Source organism: Vespula vulgaris, chromosome 8, assembly GCF_905475345.1.
Source record: "Vespula vulgaris chromosome 8, iyVesVulg1.1, whole genome shotgun sequence".
Taxonomy (NCBI): Eukaryota; Metazoa; Arthropoda; class Insecta; order Hymenoptera; family Vespidae; genus Vespula; species Vespula vulgaris.
The window spans coordinates 435,001-461,006 of record NC_066593.1 but is presented as its reverse complement, the minus strand read 5'-3'; the positions used below and the strand labels follow the sequence as shown (position 1 = coordinate 461,006).

General features: G+C 39.4%; 3 protein-coding genes across 22 annotated transcripts in view; 1 reads left to right on the top strand and 2 right to left on the bottom strand.

Annotated features, from left to right (window-relative positions):
* The window catches only part of LOC127065869 (obscurin-like), a 37,214-nt gene extending 21,248 nt beyond the window's left edge, over nucleotides 1-15,966 (bottom strand). For 2 of the 10 annotated variants that reach the window (XM_050998811.1, XM_050998813.1), the window contains exons 1-5: nucleotides 3,657-10,086; nucleotides 3,328-3,437; nucleotides 2,833-2,991; nucleotides 464-595; nucleotides 216-386 (exon numbers count right to left, since the gene is read on the bottom strand). In XM_050998811.1, coding sequence (XP_050854768.1) covers nucleotides 216-386; nucleotides 464-595; nucleotides 2,833-2,991; nucleotides 3,328-3,437; nucleotides 3,657-8,267 — 5,183 coding nt within the window. In that variant the 5' untranslated portion in view covers nucleotides 8,268-10,086. Of the gene's footprint in view, nucleotides 1-215; nucleotides 387-463; nucleotides 596-2,832; nucleotides 2,992-3,327; nucleotides 3,438-3,656; nucleotides 10,087-12,706; nucleotides 12,796-12,904; nucleotides 12,982-13,067; nucleotides 13,088-14,174; nucleotides 14,243-15,557 lie in introns of those variants that run through there. The other 8 variants (XM_050998816.1, XM_050998817.1, XM_050998818.1 and 5 more) reach the window with 7 other exon arrangements.
* Nucleotides 15,967-17,819: 1,853 nt separating this feature from the next.
* Nucleotides 17,820-20,940, top strand: LOC127065849 (uncharacterized). Of its 3 annotated transcripts, XM_050998770.1 has the most exons (6): nucleotides 17,820-17,941; nucleotides 18,013-18,553; nucleotides 18,664-18,787; nucleotides 18,890-20,203; nucleotides 20,302-20,538; nucleotides 20,615-20,940. In XM_050998770.1, exons 1-6 carry the CDS (start codon nucleotides 17,922-17,924, stop codon nucleotides 20,854-20,856), a joined length of 2,478 nt encoding a protein of 825 aa, XP_050854727.1. In that variant the 5' UTR covers nucleotides 17,820-17,921; the 3' UTR covers nucleotides 20,857-20,940. The 3 variants fall into 3 exon arrangements, with proteins under 3 accessions (XP_050854727.1, XP_050854725.1, XP_050854726.1); XM_050998768.1 differs by having other exon boundaries at nucleotides 18,664-20,203; XM_050998769.1 differs by having other exon boundaries at nucleotides 18,013-18,557; nucleotides 18,668-20,203.
* Nucleotides 20,917-26,006, bottom strand: part of LOC127065844 (uncharacterized) — a 12,982-nt gene continuing 7,892 nt past the window's right edge. For 3 of the 9 annotated variants that reach the window (XM_050998741.1, XM_050998742.1, XM_050998747.1), the window contains 10 exons: nucleotides 25,730-26,006; nucleotides 24,333-25,034; nucleotides 24,104-24,266; nucleotides 23,148-24,039; nucleotides 22,913-23,078; nucleotides 22,727-22,826; nucleotides 21,993-22,191; nucleotides 21,780-21,927; nucleotides 21,604-21,709; nucleotides 20,917-21,040 (listed from right to left, as the gene is read on the bottom strand). The exon at nucleotides 25,730-26,006 is cut by the window's right edge and continues 223 nt beyond it. In XM_050998741.1, coding sequence (XP_050854698.1) covers nucleotides 20,987-21,040; nucleotides 21,604-21,709; nucleotides 21,780-21,927; nucleotides 21,993-22,191; nucleotides 22,727-22,826; nucleotides 22,913-23,078; nucleotides 23,148-24,039; nucleotides 24,104-24,266; nucleotides 24,333-25,034; nucleotides 25,730-26,006 — 2,807 coding nt within the window. In that variant the 3' untranslated portion in view covers nucleotides 20,917-20,986. Of the gene's footprint in view, nucleotides 21,041-21,603; nucleotides 21,710-21,779; nucleotides 21,928-21,992; nucleotides 22,192-22,285; nucleotides 22,452-22,512; nucleotides 22,648-22,726; nucleotides 22,827-22,912; nucleotides 23,079-23,147; nucleotides 24,040-24,103; nucleotides 24,267-24,332; nucleotides 25,035-25,729 lie in introns of those variants that run through there. The other 6 variants (XM_050998744.1, XM_050998743.1, XM_050998745.1 and 3 more) reach the window with 6 other exon arrangements.

The following is a 26,006-nucleotide window of genomic DNA, read 5'->3' as shown; positions in this document are numbered from 1 at the left end:
AATGATCGTGTGTACGTGCGTTTCATTTGATATGTTTATATGATGCTATACGGAATAACGAAATTTCAGTTTGTTTCGTGTATGTTTGTCCATGACGATGGACGTGTTTTGACGAAAAGAATATTTTTGGGGCGAATTCGTGGTTGAGTCTGAGAGACGTAATTGATTGTTCTTTTGGCTGATCGATTATTTGCTCAATCGAGGACTTTACGTACGTATTGTGAAAGTCTGCGATTTGCTTCAGGTTCGTGAAGATGATGTCTTTGTTATCGCGAACTATACGTGGAACGTCTGGATTGTCGAGTGGTTTCAAGTAACGTTCAACGACCAATTGAATGTCTCTGCCGAATTCCTCTTCCGTTTCGACAAGTTCCTTCACCACTGCCCTACAAACAATATATCATCACGTATCTTCGACAATGAATGGGATTACGATAAAAAACGTAACGACAAAGGAACGTACTCTCTTCGATAATGAGAGTCTTCCGGTCGATGATGACCAGTCGTGGCGGAACTTTCTTCGCTCAGAGTTGTTTGCATTAGAATGGACATTGGTAGCCATCCTTCTCTTCCATCGGCTGTACGAACGTACACTCTGGAAACAAAATATCACGTTTCATACAAATGATATTTATGCATTATTATCACTGAAAATAAAGATACCATCGTATGTATAAACGTGTGTACATGCGTCATTCGATAAATTAAAAAAGGGTCAAAATTTATAGATGTCGTGGGGGAGATAAGTGTACTCGAAATAAAACCAAACTTATCTGAAATTAAATTAAACGTTCGGCAAATTTTTCCGTCGGCTGAATGAACGATGATCAACCGACGGTGAGAAAGTGCGACGCGTTAGTCACAAGATAAAAATATAATCCGCCGAATCCCACGCATCCGAGTATCTATCTATACTTTGTAATTTTGATGGAAAGAGAAGCAAGCATTCGCTTGCATCTATTCTCGCTGTCGTTAGATGCAATTCCAAGAAGTTCGATTAAAGACATTACTCGAAATAGTGTAAGTTCGAAGAGCTCAATGTATTCTTACAGAGGTAATACTTGGCAAACAAAACATTTGAGATTCGATGAAAATATCATGAGAAATCGATTTTTCTGATGTAAACAAAAACGCATCGAGATTTCGTTTAATCGTTCTTAACAAAATTTATTTACGATTGTAAACTACTCGAAGACTACTTCATTTCGTCTTGGCAAGTATTTAATTCTCGTTTCTAGTCGTCGAAATATAGTTTTCTTTAGAGCAGCCATACGTTTCCACGTAGATCCGTAGTAAATGGTTCGCAGCTCATTGAACGTCAACGCTGCCAGAATCACAGACGACATTTTAGGTTTGAACCTCACCTTTACCCTAATTTATTTTCAGAACTGGCCGATATTTATCCTTGCGCGGAGTCACTTCTTTTTGGCGAGCTAATGTCCCGAACTCCTGCGTCTCTCGAATATTATGCAACGAATCTCCTGCGCAATTACTTCAACCGTTAATTTCATTGCTTCTCACGATTATCTTTTAATAGATAAGGAATGCTCATCGTCTTGGATAATTCTATTATTGGATAGACAAGGCCAATATTTTCGTACTGGCTAATATTCATCTAACGACAAAAGGTACCGACTTCTTCTGACGTAGTATTTTTTATTAATATTTTGACTGCATTTCGACGCGAGTATCATAAATTCATCCTTTCTTCTCTCTCTCTCCCTTTTCTTTTTCCTCTTTTTAATTTTGGAAAGATAAACGCGACGAAAGGACAAGTTTAAAAGTCTGTCAATTTCTTGTATCGTTCGATGATCGCAACTTTACACAATAATCCTTTCTCCGATAAATTTCTTTTACAAATAGGAAGATCGATTTTTACTCGTTTTTAGCGTTACGCCGATTACGAAAAGATATTATTGCTTCAGACATTTATAAATGGATAGTCTTCATTAGCGTCGTTATAAATCACCGTTACTGAATATATCTTTGTGGAAAGGAAGAGGAAGCTTCGTACAGTTTGACTGTTTTCAACCAACAAGAATGATCTATTCTCGATCGCCTCTCCTTTTATAGTTATCTTCGTTTATCTTACGATCCAAATCCTTCGGGTCTTCTCTCTTGAAAATTATCGAAATTTCATGCAACTTGAAATTTATCGTTCGCACGATGTTACTATACGAGTTCATTGACCTCATCGTTGAATGTAACGTTCGTCGTATGCACCTGTCGTTTCTCTGCATAACGGTTACTATTTTGATCGAGCAACACTCGCGTCGTCCGTTCGAGATTCGATTGGCAATTCATATAGCGTTTAAATTCGCCATGGATTAGTCGTAAATTTGCCGTGAATACACTGTCCACGTAGTTGCTCTCGCTTCAATTCTCGTAGATTTCCTTTGTAATTGCATTTTTAGAGACGATCATGTGGGCTATTGGATCGATAAATATGAAGATGGCTTTTAACATAATACATATTTCTATTTCTCGCATCACTTTACTCGAATTTATTATACTTTCCAGATTTATCCTTCCTTTTGCTTATCTTTCAATTATTCAAGGAGATTCGTAGAAAATTAGAAAGAGCGATAGTATTCACAAAACGAACAATGATGTAATCGAACAAGGGGCGTCTATTAACAAAACGCAGCTGTCTAGACTAGAATTCAATTCGTCGACAGAATTTAACGATGACGCGCCCTTGGCTCGTGTATCGGAGAGTTCGATGAACGATATCGTGATACCTCCTTCTCTCCTGTATTCAACTCGGTCTTGATATTTTTTTCAACTCGTTTACGATTAATTATTCTAAGTTTTTTTTTTTGCTAGCCTTACCTTTGGAGGCTACTGTCCGAGTTCGACCTTGAAATACTTCGTGCTCGCGGATCAGTATACTTTCGACGAGGTCGAATGGACAGCTTGTGTCTTGCGGCCGAATTGTCCAATATACCGTAGATTTCACCAATTTCCAACTCGGGATCCATTTTCATTTTCCTACAACATCGTCAATCGGTCGGTCATAGAGCCACCTTGGCTCGATTTCGATTTATTATATTTTATTTTTTTTTTCATTTTGGTTAATTCGTTCTTTTTTATTTTTATTTTTTTACGTCGAAGCAAATCGCACCTTGACGATTCAGCAGAGGCGATCCAAGCGATTAAGTATGCGGCTATTATTCCACTTGTTACATTTTTTTAACTTTTATAGCAAATTTTGTTTAGTCGTACACGTTGTTATCGAATGAAGTGTTGAAATGCGATCTAGTACAATCACTGGCACTGTTACAACGTTTTCAGCATGCATGCTGAAGGAAAAAAAAATCGACTTACTTTGCATGATCGGCATATTCGAAAGCTTCGACGATATCACCGACGTTCACCGTAAAGCCATCGGTCTCGTTCGTGTAATCCTTTACGACGATGTAATTATCCAATGGTTTCTGGAACAGAAACATACGTCAACTCGTACCGTTATTATTACGTAATAAATGCCTTTCGAAGTATTTTAAGCAGGAAAGAGAACGCAACGGAACAAATCCGTAAGAAATCGATAAAAGTATTATTGACGATAATATCAAATAAAATGACGACAAATGGAAAATTGTATTATTTCGTAGTTATCTCTGAAAATTATTACAAGAAACGTCATGTCAAGTTACCCGTTCGCTACCATTCTCCTGACAGATACTGCTTAATCTCTTGAAGCTCGGCGTATTTTCCCTACTACCCGAAATACCGAAAGACCTATCGGATCTTGACAGAGCAACGGCAACGTTATCTTGCTTCTGACAGAGTCCATTAGCCGAGCCTTCGAGACTACTAGTTATCGAGATTGTTCCGGTGAACGTGGACGTCATTTCAGCATCGATATCTTCTTCTCTGGCGACGGGGCAACAGTACATGGAGAAACGATGAGCGGTTGGCCGATTTAATCTGAGAGCCGAGAAAACGTGTAACGGCTCGAAATGACGAATACCGTCTTCGTCGAGAACGGTGTAGGCTACTTGTCCGGTTAAGACCGATCTCGAGGCTTCCCTAGGTACGACAGCCTGCAAACCTTGCTTAAGTATCATAAAGATCGACGTTGGTTTATGACTTCTTCTCATAAGGAACTCCTCCATGGCTAAACTGTTGTCAGCGTGAAGCAACGCCGTTGGTACGTCGATCGACGATTGCAGCGGAGCTTCTTCCGGAACTATCATCAGTGCCGCGCTTTCTCTGACGAGAGTTCTAAGGCGTGGATCCGTTCTGGCCAATTCCGGATCGCTACAGAGCTGTCCGAGAGCGTTCATGAAAGGTGGCCTTTCCTCGGCTAATTTTCTCATAATCGTCAATCTCTTTAACACGTCCAAGGTGACTCTGTCGCTGGCCAAAGCACGAGTAGATTTGTCATCGCTGATCACGGCTAAAAGACTACTGGCCGTGCTGGACATTCCAAGAGCTCGAGCCAATCCCACAGCTTGAAGTAGCATTTCCCGCACGTTGCTACCCTCGTCGTTCAACAATTCTTTCACCCGTAATTCGCTCGATTCTCGAACAGCTTCAACAATCGCTTTGTGTACCGTCTCGGCAGCCTCCTTCTCCGTTGCTACGCTCGCCACTTCTTCGGACACCTTTTGAAGAACTCGCGAAACCAATTCCGGATCGTTTTTCGATACCGTTCTGAACGCTGGTCCGATCAAATCGGTGCCATGTTCCTCTTCGAGAACCATGGATAATCTCTCGAGTACGACGTCGTCTTTCAACGTCTGGCCCACTATCGTAGATCTCAGTATATCCACTTTATTATTCTTTGAGTCGTCTATCAATTCCAACATAGTGCTTTGGCAAAGTTCACTTCGATTTTGCGGAATCAGGAGAATACGAAGGACCTTGTCTACCGATTGTTCCATGCTCTCCTCTTTCTGACGTAGCAAAACATTGAACGCTTCGGTAATCGACGAATAGACCAAGTCTTGTTTCACGGTTTCGTTATCATCGTTACCGGATAGCGCTAAAACCGCAGACGCCATCGCTGTTTTAATCGCATCTCGTAGCCAATCATCCCTCGCATTTTCTTTCTCGCCGTTCGACGTTTCCTTGACGCCATTAATCGTGATCGGCGATTTCGTACCATTCGTCAAGCCTTTTACGTTCGATCGATTGCCATCTCGTTCTTGCTGTTGCGCCATGTTTCTCGCCAACTGTGCCACGGTAGAAACTACTTGGGCCATTTTTACGGCCGCATTACCGTGTAATCCAAGCTTCTCTGCCATCACCAGCGCTTGTTCCAAAGCTACAGCCTTTGGATCGACGTCCACGTCTACCGCGGGTAAATTTGCGAGTACCTTTCTACCGATCGACAGACCAGCTTCCGACAATTGTCGCAACATCCTAGCATCTATGCTACTCTCTCCATGACACAAGGTATACGGATTGTAATGCAAGTGGTTTGGTCTGAGAAGACGCAATTCCTCCGGAGTGACCTCGAATCCTTGAACGGAAAATTCCACCTCGCCTTCCGGCGTATCGGTCAGATCTGGTGCTACGAAACGTGGACCTTCTTCCGTTTGCACGATTTGACCCGATACAAAAGTGATACCAGACTCTCCCGATTCTACGACCCGACCTGGCACGAAACGAGGTCCGTCCGGAGTGTCAACGACCTGTCCAGGCACGAAACGAGAACCCTCGTCTTCCGTGGAGATCACTTGACCAGGTATAAAAGTTGGTCCAACCTTCGTATCGACTATTTGACCAGGAACGAATCTCGGTCCATCGGCTGTTTCGACGGTCTGTCCGGGAACGAATTTTTGTCCTGTACGCGTCTCGACCATTTGCCCCGGGACGAACTTTGGCCCACCGCTCGTATCGATCACTTGACCTGGCACGAACTGTTCTCCCTTTTCCGTCATTACTATTTGACCAGGAAGGAAACCATCCTCCGTCATGACACCCGGTACGAATCGCGGCTCGTCTTTTCCACCGCGTACCAATTGCCCCGGGACGATTCTTTTCCCCGTTGGTAAGTTTCTCGAGCCTTCCGGTATAAACTCGACACCGATATCCGTTTGAACCATATGACCGAAAATTTCTTTCCGACTAAACATCGAACTCGCGTTAGCTGTCTTCGAATCTATCGGTATGCCCACCGGTCCTGCCTCCGCGAATACAACCTCGTCAAATTTACTAGCAGCGGCAAATTGAAATCCTTCCTCGGTGAGTACAGTTTTTCCAGGAACGAATACTTTCCCTTCCGGCGTTTTCAAAATATGTCCCTCGACGAATTTTGGCCCTTTCGGTGTGTCTAACGTCATGCCCGGTACGAATTGAAGACCGTTCTCGGACTCTTTGATGACTCCAGGCACAAAGTGTCCCTCTCCAGAGTCTTCGGTGACAAACTGTCCAGGAACGAAGTGACCACCTTGCGACGTTACCATCGTCTGACCAGGTACGAACTTTGTTTCGCCTTTGGGAGATCGAATACGCTGCCCTGGTACAAATTCCCAGTCGTCGGAAGTTCTAACGCTTTCTCCGGGTACAAAAATTTGTTCTCCTTGATGATCCGTGATCGTTTGTCCGGGAACAAACTTCGAACCATCCGGAGTAAGAATCGTTTGTCCAGGAACGAAGTTCCCGTTATCGGCTATTTGGCCGGCCACAAACTTTGGTCCTTCGTCGGTCAGTACAGTTTGACCTTGCACGAATCTACTCCCGTCTCTGTTGTGAAACGTTTGTCCCTGAATAAATTGCAAGCCCTGTTTACTCGTTGGCAAAATTTGTCCAGCGACGAACGACGGTGTCCCTGTGCCATTTTGTTCCTTAACTTCCATGATTCGACCAGGAATTAAAAGTGGTCCGTCCGGCGTGTTCACCGTGAAACCGGGAACGAATATGGGGCCTTGAGGCGTTTCCAAAGTTTGCCCTGGAACAAAAATGGGACCTACCGGCGTGTCCACTGTTTGACCTGCGACGAATCTTTGAGCACTTTTGATATCCAACTTTAGACCTTTCACTTTGTGCATCGTAGTCTTTTCTCCGCTCTTGATTTTTTCCACTAAAGCAGGAATTTCCTCGACTCTGGGAAGACGTTCGAGCGCTGTCTCGCCAACTTCCGTGAACTTGGCATTTACATTGGAGGTTGCTTTCAAGTCGTTAACCGAAATATTCGCGAGGGCGGATTCTAGAGCAGGTTCGGATTTTACTTTCAAAGGTGTCAGTGGTTTCACCATCGAGATAGCCTCGAATCCGCCAGTGTGTTCGGAAATTGGCGAAGTACTCGATAACTCTGTACTCTGATCAAACGTATGGGGTTCTATTTTAATTGGAGTAGGCAACTTAGTCGTCAACGGTACACCCTTCGACGAGATCGTATCTCTTTGAAAGGCGCTCAAATCCAAAGATTCTGGGAAAGTGTCGAACGTATCCTTCAACAAGTTCGTCGTGGTAATTATATTGCAAGCCCTTAACCTTGCACCTTCCAAGTCGATTCGTTTCCAGTTCTCGATCTCCTTCTCTTCGACTTCCTCCTCCTTAACGCTTCTCAACTTGAGATGCTTCGCTTTTTCAAGTTCCTCTTCCTCCGCAGCCTTTTCTTTCTCCTCAAATATCTTCTTCGCATAACTAAGACCCGCCTGTCTCTTTCTCTTGCGTCTTCTGGCTTCAGCCTCTAATCTCTCGCGCTCCTTTAGAACTTCTTCGCTGGGTCCAAGACCGTCGTAAAGATTCTCGAAATCCTTCAAGTTCTTAAAATCGACGGATACATTTTTCCCTTGCTTCAGTCTCAAGAGAACGGTATCGCAGTCTCGAGAGAGCATAACGTCCTTGACATCCCCGTCTCGTACAGCCGCTTCCAATCTGGCTGGAAAAACCAGACTGCATCTTCGTTCTTCGACCGTGTAAACGAATTTGTGATCTTCCTCCTCGACCGACGGCTTCTTCGTGCTTAAAAGATCTCTCAGAGCTCTTTGTTGTTCATTTTCGCCTTCGAGAATCGGAAACACGTAACGATAATCTTTCAAAACAACGTGCTTCTTTTTCTCGCCGAGTATCAGGCCAGCGGTATAATGATGAGGACCAAATCCGGCAGCATTCGTAATCTTACATTTAGACTTGTCGTGCGAATGGACGCCGAGAAGTACTGGAATGTAATGATGAGTCGGAAGCCCGTAAGACTTACCGGTGATGCGACAGAAGCGTTTAGCATCGGCTGGACTGATAGGAGGCAGCAAGGGGAAATAATTTGGCTTGGGGAGGCCCCTGCTCCTCCCCGTGATCCTACAAAAGGACATTTCTGTCCAGCTCGCTCTACGATCTCTCCAACTTTCTCTTTTTTTTTCCTTGCGTTCTTACTCGCGATATCATCAATTCCGCATCGATTCTAATCTCGACGACCCTCTTTCGACGTTCCTTTTCGTATTTCTTGACGCGGGCTCTCTGCTAAGATCGATCGATCGATCGTGCCTTCTTGAAAGATCCATAACGACTCGACCACGTTGAAGTCCAACTTTTTCGAATCTCCGAATTAGATTTGTCCGAGTTTTCTTTGCCACGACTTTTATTGCCTCTCTTGTTTTTCTTGGACTCTTTCCTTTTTGCTACGTCGGAGAGAGAGAGAGAGAGAGAGAGAGAGAGAGAGAGACAGAGACAGAGAGAAAGAGAGAGAGGGAGGGAGAGAGAGAAAGTAAGAGAACAGAAAAAAGTTACTTCTCCCAACCGTGCGTGCAGGAATACAGTCTGGTGAATGATCTCTCGTACTGTCTTTTGCCGATTATTTTTACCGTCAATTTTCTTTCGTCCAACTCGCCCGTTCTGCTGCCACTTCTCCGTTTTTTTTTCGGCTTTATATCCGTGCGAGCTCGTTGAAAGAAAAAGCAAAGATAGAGAGGGGTAGAAAGGAGAAAAAGAAGGAAAGAAAATTTCGCCAAGTTTGCCACACGAAAGTGAAGCGTCGCGCTTCGAGTTTATTTTTACTTGCGCGAAATGCCTATGAGGATTCCGTCGATGTTCTCGCCTTCGTCTCTCTCTGGTAGACGGCCAATTCTTTCATTTCCACGCGAGAGAAAGGAATCCTTTTTTCACGACGTCGATCGTGCTTCGGAAAGTTCTTTCTCTCGATCTTCTTCACGCCCAAATTTTTATATCTTCAATCCGTATTTTCACTTTCTCCTCCAGCTCCTCTTCTCACTCTAGTCACTCTTCGTATTCGATCGGCAAAATTGTATCGGATAAATTTACGACGAGTATTCTCCCAACTTATTTATCCTGATTTTATCAAACATCATTTAATCAACATCGCGTCGCATTGAATCATCAAACGTCTAGATTTAATAACGACGTTTTACTGTTTTCTCTTGATTCTCGCTTTCCAATAGTAATGAACAGCGGTGGAAGCGTTCGCTCGTCACTTTTACCGAACCTCGCGAAGCAACACCCCCGTCGTCCGTCTATTTTCACGCCAGTGCACTGCACTCTTTCCCTCTCTCTTTCTCTCTACGTGACTCTCCCTCTTCCTCTGTCAAAAGGCCTTTCCTTGGAACGGCGCGGCGAGAGAGTAATTCGAAATGATCGAAGAAAATCATAGGATCACGATAGACGCAAAGAGGGCAAGTCTCTTCGTCCTGACTCGAAAATGAATTCGATTTACTCGTCGTCGTCGAAGAAGCGAAGAAAGAAAAAAAATGAAAAAAAGAAAGATCTCTTTTTTTAAAGAAGAAGAATAGGAAAAGAATATCTCGAAATTTCTTCGAGTCGAAACGAAAGAGCAAGAAGATCCTTCGTATTCGTTAAGTGATTCGTGGTTTTGGTTCGATCGAAAAAAATCTTTGTGGTTCGCGCGCGAACGTCAAACGTTTATCTTTGATAAAATTGTGAATAAAATTCACGGGGGCATCTTTCTCGAAAATTGGAAGCTTTTGTCTCTCTCTCTCCCTCCTTCCCCCCTCTCTCTCTCGCTCTCTCTCTCTCTCTCTCTCTGATCGTGCTCTTGTTTCTTCGGACTATTCGTCGAAGGATCAACGGCACAAAGTTCGCGGCCTTTCCGCACAGCCTCCGTTACTTCGGAATAAGCGTATTACGATTCGCGGCGAACGCCAGACTACTACTCGATGTACGAGAAGTGGCTAAAGAGCCGTTTGCGCGACGAGACTCTCGGCTCCCCACGACCAGAAATAGCTACCCTTCTTACACTTCTCCAATACAACTTCAGAACGGAGTTACACGAGAGTCGGCCTTTTCGTATCTTGGTCTCTCCTCCTCCCGTTATTCGTCGACGAGGAGATCAAGCGAGCTCCTATCTCGACCTGTTACCTTGCTCTCTTGCAACCAAAGATTCCGATTTTCCCGAAATCCCGAGAATTTCCCAAAACATCGCATCGATCATCGATGACGTTTCACTCTGACGCTATGTATACTTAAAGACGATTACGAACGAAGATACGGCTCGTTCGAAAATCTTTCAGATTTTCGCGAAAACTTTATATTATTCGATGGTTGTTTCGTAAACATTTTAGAAATAAGGGCAATATTGGTGTTAAGATATTTTCAGCCTCTTACTCGTTATACCCACGTGCATTGAAACCAACGCGTGCCCCTTTTCTGTATTTAGGAACGTTGCGTCATTATTTCATATAAAACTCCAATTCCGATTTACGAGAACGTACGTTGACACAGAAATATGCTTTACATTGGATAGACTAAATATCGAAAAATAAATCGATGCGTACAGTTGAAATGTCTCCGTTCGAAAGGTTAATGCTTTATGATGATTTTAGTGTTTTATCGTCATATTCACAGTGTAGCAATTAATGATGTCCATAAAAACGAATGAATTTCGCACTTTCGCACAGTAATTTCAAGCGAAACACTATTTGCACAATTTCTTGATCGTAAAACAGCCGTTTTGTTTCGTTTTGGTAGTTAAACGGGTCTCAAATAAGTTCGCGACGCATTGTTGGCATACCGGAGACATGGGCGATAGACTTTAGAGGGTGAAACATTGCGATACAGTGCGCTGTATACCTCGATCACGGTATATCGAAAACGCTTTATAGAGTATGCAAATTTGTTGTGAAAGAGTACCGAGAGAGTTTCGTAGCACGATCGTTCGTGTTGATTTATCACGATAGCCAAGGTTGATTCTGATTTATTAAGACTCTTAACGGGATCGTGGTTCGTATAATTTATATCTGACATAAGTTACTAAATAACGTTATATGGCGGTTAAGATGTTTAGCCGATCGAAAGGGCAATTCATGCGAAACGAGTCTAACAGAGAGAGAGAGAGAAGAGTCGAAAAATGACAGCACAATATTCGTCCGATAATCCTTTGATAAATTTGAGAAGCTTCTCGCATTTTACCCAGAAAAAACATAGATATATAACAATCGAAATCACGCGACGCGAACGCGTATCATCGCATAGCACACCTTTTCATCATTCAACGATAAATCAGAATGATTTACTCGCATTACGTTGACGTTAAGTTGCTTCTTGAACGGCTCTATGGGTGGTATTGGCACATCGAAAGAGTCCGGCGATACGTAGATTTGACGTGTTGCCAAACTCAGTGATCTCCGTCCGAATGAGTTCAATATGTTAGCACGACAATGTAATTTATTTTCTTTCTATCGCGAGTTTTGAGATCCTCGAATCATTGGCACATCCATCTTTTACTTTCATCCATACGATCATCGATCGATCTATCGTGAATCACGCTACGTCCTCCGTATTCTAACTCAACGTCCTTACGACGAAGTTAAGTAAAGAGTTAATAATTCATAATGCAAGGATCAGCCTTCGGAAGCGAAGAATTCGAAAATAACGTTGCAAATTTTTAAGTTAGGTCAAGAGTAACCGAAAACGCGATATAGCTGCGACATTGAAAGAGCCAACGCGGTTAAAGACGTCGCACTTTCTTCGTTTCTCCACAAATTTTCTGACACGCGAAGAAGAATTACTGGCACAAACTTTAAGTTTTTGACGTCCAGCCAAAGACATTTCTTCTTCTAGCGGTCTGACTAAGAAATCCGTTTCGCGCATTCATAAGTACGATCCAAGATCTACGATCTATAATACGTCGTCTCGACGTTGATTTTGCAGTGGCTCGAAATCGAATAGTTTTGTTACAACATCCTAACCGATTATTCCGTACGCACGCTTATCCAAAAGATGCATTTCTACGAATATTCTTTTTGTAAAGGAGAAACCATAAAGATTCGTTTGAAAGAAATCATTTCGAAATGAAGCACGAAAGGAAATAAGAAAGAGAAGAATTAGAGCTGTGTCGGTGCATCGCGGGAGTAATTGGAATGGCGCTGCCGGTGGGTTCTCGTACTTCTTCCTCGGCGAGAAACTTTGGCATCGAACCAGATATTTTCTATCTAACTACGCGGTGCTCCACGGTTTTAGTTTAATTTAGATGATCCTCCTGTCGTGACGTAATGTATTTAACGTCTTCTTCTTTTCTTTTTTCTTTTCTTGATCTCACCTACACGATGACCAATTAGCGCGTAAAACGTTTACGCTTGCACTTCATCGTTGTCGTTTAACTTCTACTCCCTTTATCTATTTTTTTTTTTTCTTTTTTTTTTCAATTGAGATTTGACGTATCATCGTGGATCATGACGTACGCATGCAATCTTTGAAATCTACGTCATAAATCTCTACTTTATTCGGTTCGCTTGAGATAGTTTTACATGTGGTGGAAAAAAAAAAAAATCGAATTACTTACCCTAAGCGTCGATTGTAAAATTTGCGTCGATCTTCTCTCCTGGATTCTCGATTCGCTTGCTACGATTTTGCTTACTTCCGCTGTATATTCTGAAAAATGAAACGAGACTTTGTGATTCCAGTGAGCTTTCATTATGCTTCGGTAAAAGACAAAGATACGATCTTCGTCATCGATAAAAATTCGGTAGATATCTATTACCTTTTTTTCTTTTAGAGGTTACGCTCGTGATTGATCTGTTGTAAGCCATTGTACGGATGCTGAATTACGTCATTATTCTGCAATTTAAGACGTTACAATTACACCATGTTTTTTATCCGAATTCGTCATAGAATTATGGGAAAAGTAAAATTTGAAGATATACGTTTACGGAACGATCACTCGATACGTCGTCGCTTTTCCGCCATTACATTTTCGCGCGCTTTATACTTATTACAGATATATGTTCAAATCGATCATACTTTAATAATTGTTACAGTGCTGCCATCTGAAGGACCCGCTAAGGAAACATATATTCAAATGCATATTTCTGCGTCTTTCGTAAGATAAAAGTAAGAGTTTCTTATTAACCGAATCGCTGGTAATTTACCGACTATTAAAGTCCTGAAATATGACAGAATGAAGTCGTTACGATTCTGTATTATCGATGGAATATTTGAAAGCTAGAAAATCAAACGTAGCACGAACGAACATGCTTCAAGGAAATATCGAAAACAAGATATTTTTTGTATGAATCACAGCCTATTAACAAATTGGCTCATCTTGTCGTTCTTTCGTTATTGTTAGACGTAGAATCTATAGAAGATGTATGTTTCGTTACGAACAAGATCAGTAGTCGACTCTTTCAAGACGATCTCTATAAAATCGTGATTAAGGTTATACGAGACGTAAAAACGAATCGACTGGATGATCATACATACATACGTACCATAGCTAAGAATATTCAGTATTTTTTTTTCCTCGCGTCGCATCGTTTATCGTCGACGTTGTCACCGAATTCGATAATAAACGAATGAAAAATTGTAAAGAGAAGCGTATCGATAAATCGTAGACGATGGACGTAGAGATTGGTGAAAGTGGCGTCGGTGGATCAACCTTTGGTTTGAGCAAAATCTATTTCCGGCACGTAGAACCCGTATTCGTAGCTCCGATTGGCTAGCCCGTTAACCGAAGGCGCGGGGTTGGCCGCATTTTCTTGTACTTTCCCGCTAATCGGGTCACTTCCGCCATTGATTTCTACGCACCAGTCGAAAATCTTACATACGGTACGTTCATATATCGACTCATCGAGAAATCGAAAGAATAAATAAACCGGAAGTCGTTTCGAAAAATTTTCAAAACGATCGACCGAAGCAATTTCGATCGATAACGAGGAACGCATTATCGTATACGCACCTCGTAAACCTTAGATCTTAGACGCGCGCCCTTTGAAATCGTCTAAAGAAAATATATTTGTTCTCAAAATACGTACACGCTGTTGTGATATGATCGTTCGTTCTCCTGGCATCGGTATGTCACAGCTTTGCCTTTATTTGTCACCTGGCACGAAAACAAATTCTTTATCGGGATCACCTACTAAAAGACTATAAACTGTACAACCTATTGCTCTGTTAGTTCTTTTTTATTTTTTTATTTAACGATGTTGCAAGATAGTACATAAAAGAAAAAGAAAACACGATTCGTCATAACGTACAAGTAAACAGAGAAACGTGAAAATTATGTGACGATCTTTCTTCGATACGATTTCTAATTCTTCCCACAGCATTCGATTTCCTTCGAATCAATGACTTCTAATTCGAAGATCTTCTACGTTTTACATTAGCAAGTATCGTGACTTTTGTGATTGTAATGACTAACACCGGTTTGTTTAGGAAGAAGAGAAGCTAAAAACTTGGCCTTCGTATGACTGGACCCGCGGTTTGATTCACTGGACGCTTGACTTTCAGAAACTGTGCCAGGAAAATAGCGCGTAGCTATTTTACGAGGCACCTTGAGCACGTAACACAGAATTTCATTTCGGAACCGAGTTACACGTTCTCTATTTATTATGCGATGTCATCGCATGTCAAGCATTATTAGGTGCAACGAAAAGCGTCTTATCTTTGATTCGAACGATATCGAGACGAGAAAATCCAAGTTCGATCGTTCGATTCCTCTTAGAGATCATAGATCGTCGTGTAATTAATCCAGATGTCTTCTGTTTATACATACTTGTATATTAATTAAGCAACAACTAACTATTTTTACATAATCGTCGATTTGTCTTTATTGTCGTTGACATATGATAATTGTCGAGTTGGACGCGTTATACGAGATACAAATAGCTCGAAAGTATAATCACGAGTGTTTCCTTGTTAAACATATACGTTTCCAAATCAATCATCGTTGTTTTCACGAACTCGTGTTGGAAACGAGCGATGTTTCTTCTAATCTAAAAGTAAAAAAAAAAAAAGAAATACAAAAAGAAGAAGAACATAATGTTCGATATTAATCAGAGAGTGGCGTTATACGAAACCCAAACTTTTTTAAACGGTAGACTCATCGAACGACGTGTCGAGAAAAGGCGAGACGATCGAAGGAGGATCCGCGATCTTTCGACGTGCCGTAGCAGCATCGGAGGTAGGCACGATTTTCGAATGCCGCCTTAATGCGTTCGACACTTGCACAACACACGCGCGAAAATAGCCGCGGGAGAGGGGCTGACACGACGGCAAAGGATGAAGAAAAAAGAACGAGAGAGAGAGGAAGAGAGGGGGAGAGAGAGAGAGAGAGAGAGAAAGAGAGAGAGAGAAAGCAAAGAAAAGCGTGTCTTAGTAGCGAAGAAGAAAGAAAAGATAGCAAAAGTTCGACTCACCTATATGATAATAATCTGTTTTCTTTTTTTTTCTTTTTTTTCCTTTAAAGCACTCACTTTGATGCACTTTTCTTTTTCAAATTTTATCAACTTCCTTTTTTCCTTCCTTTCGTTCGAAGGATTAAGAAATTTCTTTTGCGTTTCGTTACTCGAAGAATCGTTTCTCAAGGAAAGTAAGAAAAATGGTGATAGATGAGTATGGAGAGAAAGAAAGAGAGGAAAGGGAGAGAGAGAAAGAGAAAGAGAAAAAGATCACTCTACGGACGATCGATCGGATTTATCGTTCGGCGCTTTGCGCTCGGAATCCCCGAATAAATTCACCGAGGTGGTAAGGAAGCCAGCCGGCGGCTATCTCGAGACTGCTACCAATGCCAGTGCGGCAAGGCGTCGTGACGCCCTCCACGCTTCTCTGCTACCTCTTCTTCTTCTTCTTCTTCTTCCTCTTCTTCTTCTTCTTCTTCTTCTTCTTCTTCTTCTTCTTCTTCTTCTTCCTATTCGTCTTCTTCTATCTCAGCTTCGTCGTCGTCCTCTTCAACATTGCAGCTTTTGTCGTCGTCGAATCGGCTCTTCTTCGACTCTCTCTTTCTCTTTCTCTCTATCTTCAAACCGTCTCCCTCAAAGTCTTCCAAGGATTCTCTCGATTCTCATCGTTTTCCTCTTTTCAACGATCGAACGAATTTCCAACTCGAATATATTATATTTACGATCTAATATAGTATATCGAATGTAACTTGAAACAGCTTGGTCGTTAGCCATTTGATTAATGCGTATCTAGGAATAACCATTTTCGTAACAAACTTACAAGAGAACGTTTCACTTTGTGCAACGTACAAGATGTCAATGTGAAAACAATTTGTAACAATGACACCTCTTTAAATAATCTTTCGATGAAGGTAATTAATTTTACAGAGATCGTTCCTGAGGGATGCATAATCGAACGAAACGTTATGGTTATTTGACCGAACAGTAAAGACGCTTCGGTTGTACCTTAGCTGGTTCTAATAATAATCGATGCTCCCGTGTCTCCAGGGATTTCACTTCGACGCTGCACCGATACATACGTTGTATTTCGCTATGCCTTCTCCCGAGCCATAATTTCTCTCCGGTACTGACCATCCGTGACTTCTCCTTTTTCAAGCGTGTAGCCGAGTTTCACCAGGCGCCAATGGTACTTCGACGGATCGTCTTCTCGGAGAATCTATTTGTGTGCAGATTCAATTTTAATACATACATACGTACATATATAATCTATAAGGAGAACATTTCCTTCGACTTCTCTTCCTCCGTATAGATATACACATTCCTAAATCTTATTCATCTACGATTTAGGATCACTTTACGAGTGACTATGTATATAATACAAAATCAAATCGACTCTCTTGCAAAAATAATTTCTGCGTGTCTATGTATCTATGCAGTACATATTTCAACGTTAGAAATTGATCTAACATCTTAGGAATCAACAAATTTCGCGATGCATTCGAATGCGTCTGTCAAATCGACTGAACGTGAATGACGCTTTGTTTATCACCGTCTACCATAAGTTTCAAGATTGCTTGGTTAAGCCGGAATTTCGTTGGTTGAAATGTTTGTACATTCAATTAAGTTAATTGCATAAAAATTAATTAATGAAGTAAACGAAGCGAAGATAATAATTAAGATGACGGATGATAATCCATTTGTTCGCGAGAACGTCGAACTCGCTTTTCCTTAGAACTAGTAAATATATAGCTTGAGACACAACAGTGGTAGTCGCATTAGCGAGGGTGGCTTAATGCATCTCTTTCACCTCTACCCGTTGACTGTACGGCTAATTGTAAGTACGATAGCTCGGTGTATGACATTTATACGTAATATTCGACTAATTGAGGCCGACGCGTGTACTTGGCATTGGCCCAAGTCGCCTTTGATCGTACATAGTGGATCGGTCGGTAGACTCTACGAACGAGCTGTATATATAAGTACACATGTACGGTTTGTGCGACGAAATTAAGCGTCCTATCCTCACTTCTTCTTCTTCTTCTTCTTCTTCTTCTTCTTTCTTCTTCTTCTTCTTCCCTTCTTCTTCTTTCTCTTCTTCTTCTTCTACTCCTATGATTCCTGACGTTCGGACACTTTCCCTCGAAAGAATGTTTACTCGCCGAAATGGCCTTTGTCCGTGCTAACAAATTCTAATTTGTTTCCTATCAGACACCATTTTTGATAGAAGCTAGAAAATAAAAGCATAACGTTAACCTTCTATCGTATAGATCGTGACGTTCTGTCATATGGAAACGATATAGGAAACGACAAAACGCCGTCGTTTTTCAGTTTTGAATCAATGGCCACGAAACCGATGATACGATTTGTCAACCTCTCGGAGGAATGCAGCCAAGTTTGCTCAGGTAATCGCACCTGTCAATTAATTTATTCGTGGTTAAGTTTGTAAATAATATCAGTTAACAAAAAAACGCAGATTTGTCACGATGATCGCACTACTAGTTAACGTGACTTGCATCCGGGACGATCTTAAAAATAGCAGAAACGTTCGATCGAGGGAAGCCAATCTGATCGTTCGAAATTCGAGAAGAGAGAACTCGCAAGGGAACACGGATTTGAAAATGGAAAGAGCTAAGATCAGAGAGACTCGAGATCAAAATCAACACGAAGAGGATTATGCGGATAAACTTATGAACCCCAATGAGATAGTCTTCGACTCGCAACCGAGTCATATGAGCAGATTGGCGCAGAAATTTGCTAACGACGCTCTTAAGTCTTTCAAGATGCGAGAAACCATAAATAAACTCGTGAATATCAACTCTTCTCGGAACAATGCGGATACTTATTCGCTACTTTCCGTAGAAGAAAACTTCGCACGGAAATCTAATCTAAAACCGAATCATCCGAAATCTTCGAAGCATAAAGGCAGAAAGAAAAAAAAACGGAGGAGGCATAGACGTCGACGTAAACGACTGAAACATCGAGAGCCTCGGTGGTCCAAGAAGGCATCCGCTAAGGTAGGTAAGACTCCATTACACTCTTTATTATCGTGCAAAGTTCATTATCGATACTTCTACGTAAATCTCATAATACAATATTCTGAAAACTTAAGAGTTTATTTATTCAGGCAGATTACGACTCCAAAAGAACAAAGACTCTGGTAAAAGGGACATCATTTAAAGGAAAAAAATCTAATATTCATTCTAAAAATAAAACTAAAAAGGCATTACACCAAGAAGTATCTGATGACGGTAAATTCGCAATTGATAATGTAACAGTCATTATGGATGTAGAGGACTACATCGATCTGACTGAAACATCAATTTTAAATACCGCGATAACTACAATTACAGATGCAATTACGAAAACAAATAATAAGACCGAACGAGACAACGAAAAGCGAAGTATGATAGATCGATTGATGAGAACGACTACGAAGGATCCATTGAAGAAAAATTCCGGCGATCAAGGAGCAGAATATGCCGAATATTACAACGATATCGACGAATTCGAAGGGGAAATAGAGAAACGTCCTCGTGCCAGATCCGTTCGTCAAAGTTATACCATATCTTCTCCATATAATGACAATCCAATGTACTTTCAGCCGGAACAATTATCCTCGAACAGGAGACTTCAAAAGATCAGATCTAATCGAAATTTGAATGACAATTTCTATACGTACAATGAAAATTTTCAGGAATATCAAACTGAAAAGGATCCAAAAATGGATCAAGAAAACTTCGATACCAATTCACTAATTCTAAAATCAAGTGGAGATCAATACACTTTACCATTAGATACAGATGAGCAAAACATGTATAATAATTATGGATTTAATTTAGGAATATTGCAACCAGAACAAGAACAAAACTATCCAAATAATTATGGTTCATCGCTGCAAAAAAGCGATGAAAAATATCTTTATCCCTTAAACGATAATACCCAAGAAGATCTAATGAACGATCACTTTCAATTACATTCCGAAGAAATTCCTACACCTCAAATTAATAACAATGAAGAAAATACGCTTGAAATAAAGAATCCTACAGACATCTATTCGGAACCATACGAAAAAACTTTTGTTTTACCTTCAGAAAAACAACAATTACATTATATTCCAATATACAAAAACAAGGATCAAAGAAATCATTTATATCTCGTGAATCCTTCCCAAATTCAAACTGGAATATATAATCAAAATAGTGTGGATACGACAATGGATATAAACAACAACTTGTACAACCCTGTTGTTGATATTTTGCCTAAGAAGAATGTTCAACCTGTAGAAAGATTTTTGACTCCTGTTTATCTCGATCGCGAGGAAAAGTGGAATAAGAAAAATGAATCTAAGGATGCGATGACCTTGAACCAGCAAATGACTAGACGTGGACTTCAAAAGGGAGTTAAGAACATGAAGAATAAATCGAACGTTCATAAACAGTCGCTAATTGCAAAAAAAAAGGGGGAATCAAAAAAAGAATTTATAGAACGTAAAAACGGTATTAGAAATCGGAATTCCGTAGAGGAGGACGTTGCAAATAGGCACCACGTTAATATTGCTGTTGCTGTTAACGAAACGAAAGAAGTTGCTGATCAGATACTCAATAGAATTGTCGATGAATTAGAAGAAATTAAGATGGATCATACGACAGATAAAAATAATGAAGGTGTGTGTGTGTGTGTGTGTGTGTGTGTGTACGCAGTGAGTGTTTGAAAAGTAATTTCACAAAATTTAGTACGTTCAAATTGAAAATGTTCTTTCTAGGTTTACCCTGCAAACTGACGGGATCATGGGTGACGAACAAGGCTGGAGTGAGATTAGATATGAAAGTTTTAAATAAAAGTATAATAGTCACGTTGGCAAATCTCATACCTCAACCTTTGCATGAAGGACTTCTGAACACAACGTGGAACGTAACAGGCCATGCTCCATTCAGACATGGCGCACCGTTTTCCTTGCTCGCTTATGACAATCATACTAAAACTTTAGCAATTTTCGTTGGCAAGTAATCGTAGAGAAAATTCTTTCTAATAAATGGTTTCTTAATATTCATTTATTAACGATTAGTTGACCATAGGTTCTTGCAAAGTATGTCAAGGAATTGATACGATCCAAGGTGTTTGGTCGGTTGCACATGAGCCAAGAGACTGTCGAAATTTTCAAATGGCTATTGGAATATTTAATGATATATTCCGAAGAACTAAACTTCTGTCAGCGATAAAGGAAAAAAAGAAGGTTATTCTTCAGAATATAATGGGAAATAACACTAACACAACTTCAAACAACGTTTTTCCAAAAAATGAAAACGAAAAGAGTTAACTATTCATAAAAATACGATTATTCGTATATATTATTATATCAAAAAATATATTGTAAAGATTTGTAATAAATTGTTTATTAGGAAAAGAATATGGATCATTTTCTATATTTTCTCCAAACATTTTTGCTTTCACATATTACTGCTGAGACATTCGCGTATGGCATCGAGACCCTGCACGTATATCTGTAAAAAATATTGTATACAAGATATAAATATGTTTGAAATAATTATAAACTTATTAATAGTCATAGCTTATTACTGGATCGTCAAATTAATTTATATAATTTGAAATAATGTATCGCCCAAATATTAACGTATGACATTGAGACTTAGCACGCATATCTGTAAAAAATACTTCATATAGGATACAAATATGTTCGCAATAATTGTAAACTGATTAGTAGTTGCAGCTTATCATCGGATCGTCCAATTAATTTTCCAAATAATGATCTAATTAAAAGACCTAATTAAACGTGACAATAAATAAGAAAATAACGCTTAGACGAAGCGTATGAATTCTACGTGCGATGAACACTCATCCCTGGGTTGTGAAAGACTGCGCAGTAGTGTTACCAAGCGTCGAGATACCACCGTTAAGTCGAAGCGTAATGGTGGGGGTAACTGTCGAGAAGAGCTTTACGCGCTCATTACTACTTATATATATATATATAAAACTATACTAAAAATATTCAAATATACAAATTATATACAAATATTTGTTTATAATGCAATATTAATGAATTTACCGTTAATAAACCTATTTGTTCAGTTTGCATTTGGTTTATAATTGGTACTGTTATGCTTTGATCATTGTCATCCAGAGCATATTCTCTTATGTTAAAGTATGCGTACCTAAGTTGAGACATAATATTGTAATTAATTGAAATTATTTATGATCTTCCTATTGTTTTTATCATTTTACCCGATTTCTACACAATCCTTAATATCTGTTTCTGCAGGAAGTGGTTCGCTCACTAAAATAAATTTGATGTTTGGATTGATAGACTGATGTAACATTGCTCGCAACGTGTTTCTCTCAATGGAATGATATTCCTCGTCTATCGAAAATACTGTAAGACATATGAAATATTATTTCGTTTCTTTATATATACACTCGTCGGTTCTATGGCATTACCTTTTCTGAAATTATAAATCAATGGTTCTGTGTATGTCTTTGGTTTTGGTATTGATTCCGTTTCCATATCAGCACCACGATAACCAAGAAAAGAATACTCCACATAAAGCAAATGAACATCATCGTCGAGCATGACTGAACTATTTTCAAATAGATTTATTTTAACGATCTGGATTATAATTGTATCCTTTTCCAATGGCTGCAATTTGATTATTCAATGAAATTATTCTACGTTTCCTTTTTAACAAAAAACTATATTTATTAATAATTAAATTTTAATGAAAATTCATTACGTATAATATATATGAATATGTTCAGAGTTGCGTATGTATCTACATAATTTATCTTTTTTTTTTTGCTTTTGTTTGCTCTGTTAAGAATAATCAACGAAGTAACTTCGTACATATTTTTTCGAAGGATTGTTCTTGTTATGCTCATCATCGGCAGCATTTCATGATTCTGCAAGTAGTTAAATCTAGTGCAAAGTTTCAAGGAGAAGCTCTGTATATAAGAAACATACAAGCTATTTTTAATTACTATAAATTTGGGAATAAGCGGAGGTACTCTTTCCCTTATATTGTTTCCAATTGTTTTCTCCAAACACTTCTAATATGTCAAGATCCGTGCTATGTAATTCTATATCATCGTGCGGATTCTGAACACGTTCAAAATTCTTATAAATATATTCGACGATAACTCTTCACAAGGATATATTTTGCAAATATAAATCTTACATGGGAAATAAATGAATTAAACTCGTCCATATTCGTTTTCTCTTCTTGAGTGATATTATTATCCTGTTCTTCTTTATTTGTCGGAGTTGCCCACCTTGCACTGGATATCAAAACGTTTTATTATTTTATTTTATTAAAAACTATTGAACGTTGATTCGATAGAAGCAATTTTAAAATAATCTTTACATTTCGTCAGATTGTTTGGACAATAACGTTATATCGCTGTCAGATGATTCATTGTTGGCATCGTTATGGGTAACCAATATATCATGGGTGGAGCTATAGGAGGGTCTTTTAATTTCTTCATGTTTATTTTTTTCGTTAATATCTGATATTACATTTGCATGTGTACCTATACGTATACCGATCGTATTAATTCAATTAATTGATACATAATTATATTCGAATTTTTGAAACCTACTTTCAGAGTCATCAACGGCATCTTCATATTCTTTATTTGATTCCTCCAATGGAGTCGTATCCTCTCGAAAAGTAGTTTTTCGAATCGATTGTTGATCCTGTTCCATTCGTGGAAGCAAACCTCGCTGCCTTTTGAATAAATCGACTTGCTCGACATCGCAACTCAATCTCACCCATAAGGATAATTGTCCGAAATTCATACCAAGTGTACAAGATATAACGCTGTTCATAGGCGCGATATAATGTAACTTATTTTGAGGATAATCAAGTATATCCTTGATACATAATTTTGCTTTAGCGACAGCGTAAGTCGTTGTATTCTGTTCAACGACGTTCGCCTGAAAGATGACATATTCTGACAGAGCATAATTGAAGAACGTGGATAGATCCGGTATATGATAAACGAAGGACGAATTGAAGTTTAACTTTGGGTATTTCAATGTTGGCGTACAAACTGTCTCTTGGCCCCAAATGTTCCAACTGATGAATAAGGACACGTTGGAAAGATTCTCTTCTTGAAAAAGAACTGTCGCTGCCTGTAACGATATATATATATATATATATATATATATATATATATATATATACACACGTATATATAAAGATAAAAAACTATAATCGAGATGTTTCCAACACTTTCCTAATTTTTTACTAACAGATGTAGCAAGCTGCAGGGAGAGAACATGAATTTCCACAAGACCTTGACCATTTGTAATCAATAAAGGCGTTGAATTCGTCGAATATGGTGGTAGATCTATACATTCGTTTGGACACTTAAGACTGCAGCGTGACTCTTCGTCGTTTTCCGCTAACGGCTTTATCTGATCCTCCATTCGACATGTATGCGGTGACTTCATTGCTCCCATGCCTCGTAAATGACTCATGTTATTCACCTTTTAAACGGATTAATGATAAATAAATCATTTCGATCATCTTATCGTCACATTTTTTTCTTACAGGAATTTTGTTCGTATTCTTCAAATAACATTTGTCTAAAAGCTCTTTACATCTTTCCAAATGTTCCGTATAATTCTGTAAGTTCTGATTGTTATCGAAAGCTTTGCTTTTTTGCTCCAACAGATTCATTTTCCAGGATTCGAAAGGATTCATAGCGTCATAACTAAAAAGTTAGCATGTACATTGTCGATTAATTAATATCTTATCGAGCTAAAATAAATAAATTTACCATTTCGCATGAGCTGCGTCGGCGGCTTTTTTCGCAAATTGATCATCATTTCTATTTATCAGCGACGAAGGCAAATTTTTTAAATCCTGATTTTTTACATCGCCACTATATTTCTCATAAAATTGCTTCTTATAATTGGTGCAACAAAAATAACCACAATCTGATTCTGCGTGACATTTTTTCGAATCGGTGCAACTACATTCGCCGGTTTCTGTGAATTTTGTCACCTGATTTTGACTACTATATAATTTGTCTTGATTAACTAAACAAGATCTTTTCATGCTACAACTTCTCGGATTTTGGAATTCGGTTTCTGTGGATCTCATCATCTGATTTTGATTACTACTATTTTGCAATTTATCTTGATTAACGGAACAAGATTCTCTCGTGTTACAACTTTTCGTATTTTGTGAAAATTGATCATAGCTATCTTCGTATTGTGAATTTTTGTTGATCAGACGTGTGCTTGATTGTATTCCTATATTAATCTGCCGATTGATCTCATCATTGTTGTTAATATCCGTTTGCATATCTTTTACGAGTTGCTTTTCATAGCGTAATGGCGGATTTCGATAAGCAGTTTGTTCTTCCATGGGGATTAAATTCTTTGGCGGGGAGTATTCTTTACGAAGAACATCGACGAGTGTTGCGAATAAATTTTTTAAATCTCTCGTTTGCGCATGATCTGCCACATCTGCATCTCTGTAATATAATCTGGTGATAATTTACAACAACAAATGTTGCTTTGTAATCGTTTTGGTAATTGCCGATGAACGTCGCAATTATATTCATGATATATTTAAGGCATAGGAAATACAGGATCGTGATCGAGATATTTTATTTATAAGAAAGTACCACGATGAAACCGTAATTATATTAAAAAGCGACAAATTTGCATTCCAATATCTATTATACAAAATTCAATAATTTGAAATATAATAAATATAACGCAAGACAAACATTTTTCTAAGATTCTGACAGTCTCTCTCTATATTCTTCCTATCTACCTAAATGGAAGCGCCAAAATTGTTGTTAGAATATATGTAAAAGACAATGAAGGCACTAACCGACTGGAGAATCAATTGTGTGTGTGTGTGTGTGTGTGTGTGTCTGTGTCGTATTATTTTACCTCGATTAGAACAACAAGGCACCGCGACTTGATAGGCCCTGATATATTCCGTTTACGTTAATATAATCAAGCCTTTTATTCATTAAAATAGTTCGTAAGGAGCCTAACTGATTGATCTAAGAGTCTAGAGTCAGTCAAAAATGGCTATCTACTAATATATCTATCTTTCCACTCTTGACCATTTATAAAGGTATTCGTCGACAGCGTGGCAATTTTTTGTCAGCAGTTAGAATCACCAAAGAGCAGCTTTTCGAGGTTGACCACTTGCCTGTGTCTTTGGCTAAAGTCTTGCATGGCTTCGACTACAGGAGAATCATCCGATTGTCCGATTCTTCCTCCTTTCAATGGCATACTGATCTGCACTTGCTCCAATAATTTCAGCATCTTTTCGCGTGACAAAGGATTCTTTTCTTGATTAATCTCCTGATGTTTTACAACTGTATGTTCCCGTGCCGACGATGGTTGATCCGAAGAAGTCATTATTGAAGTACCTTCTTTTGTGTTGATAGAAATTGAACAAGGTTCAAAGTCCGTTTGTACGCACT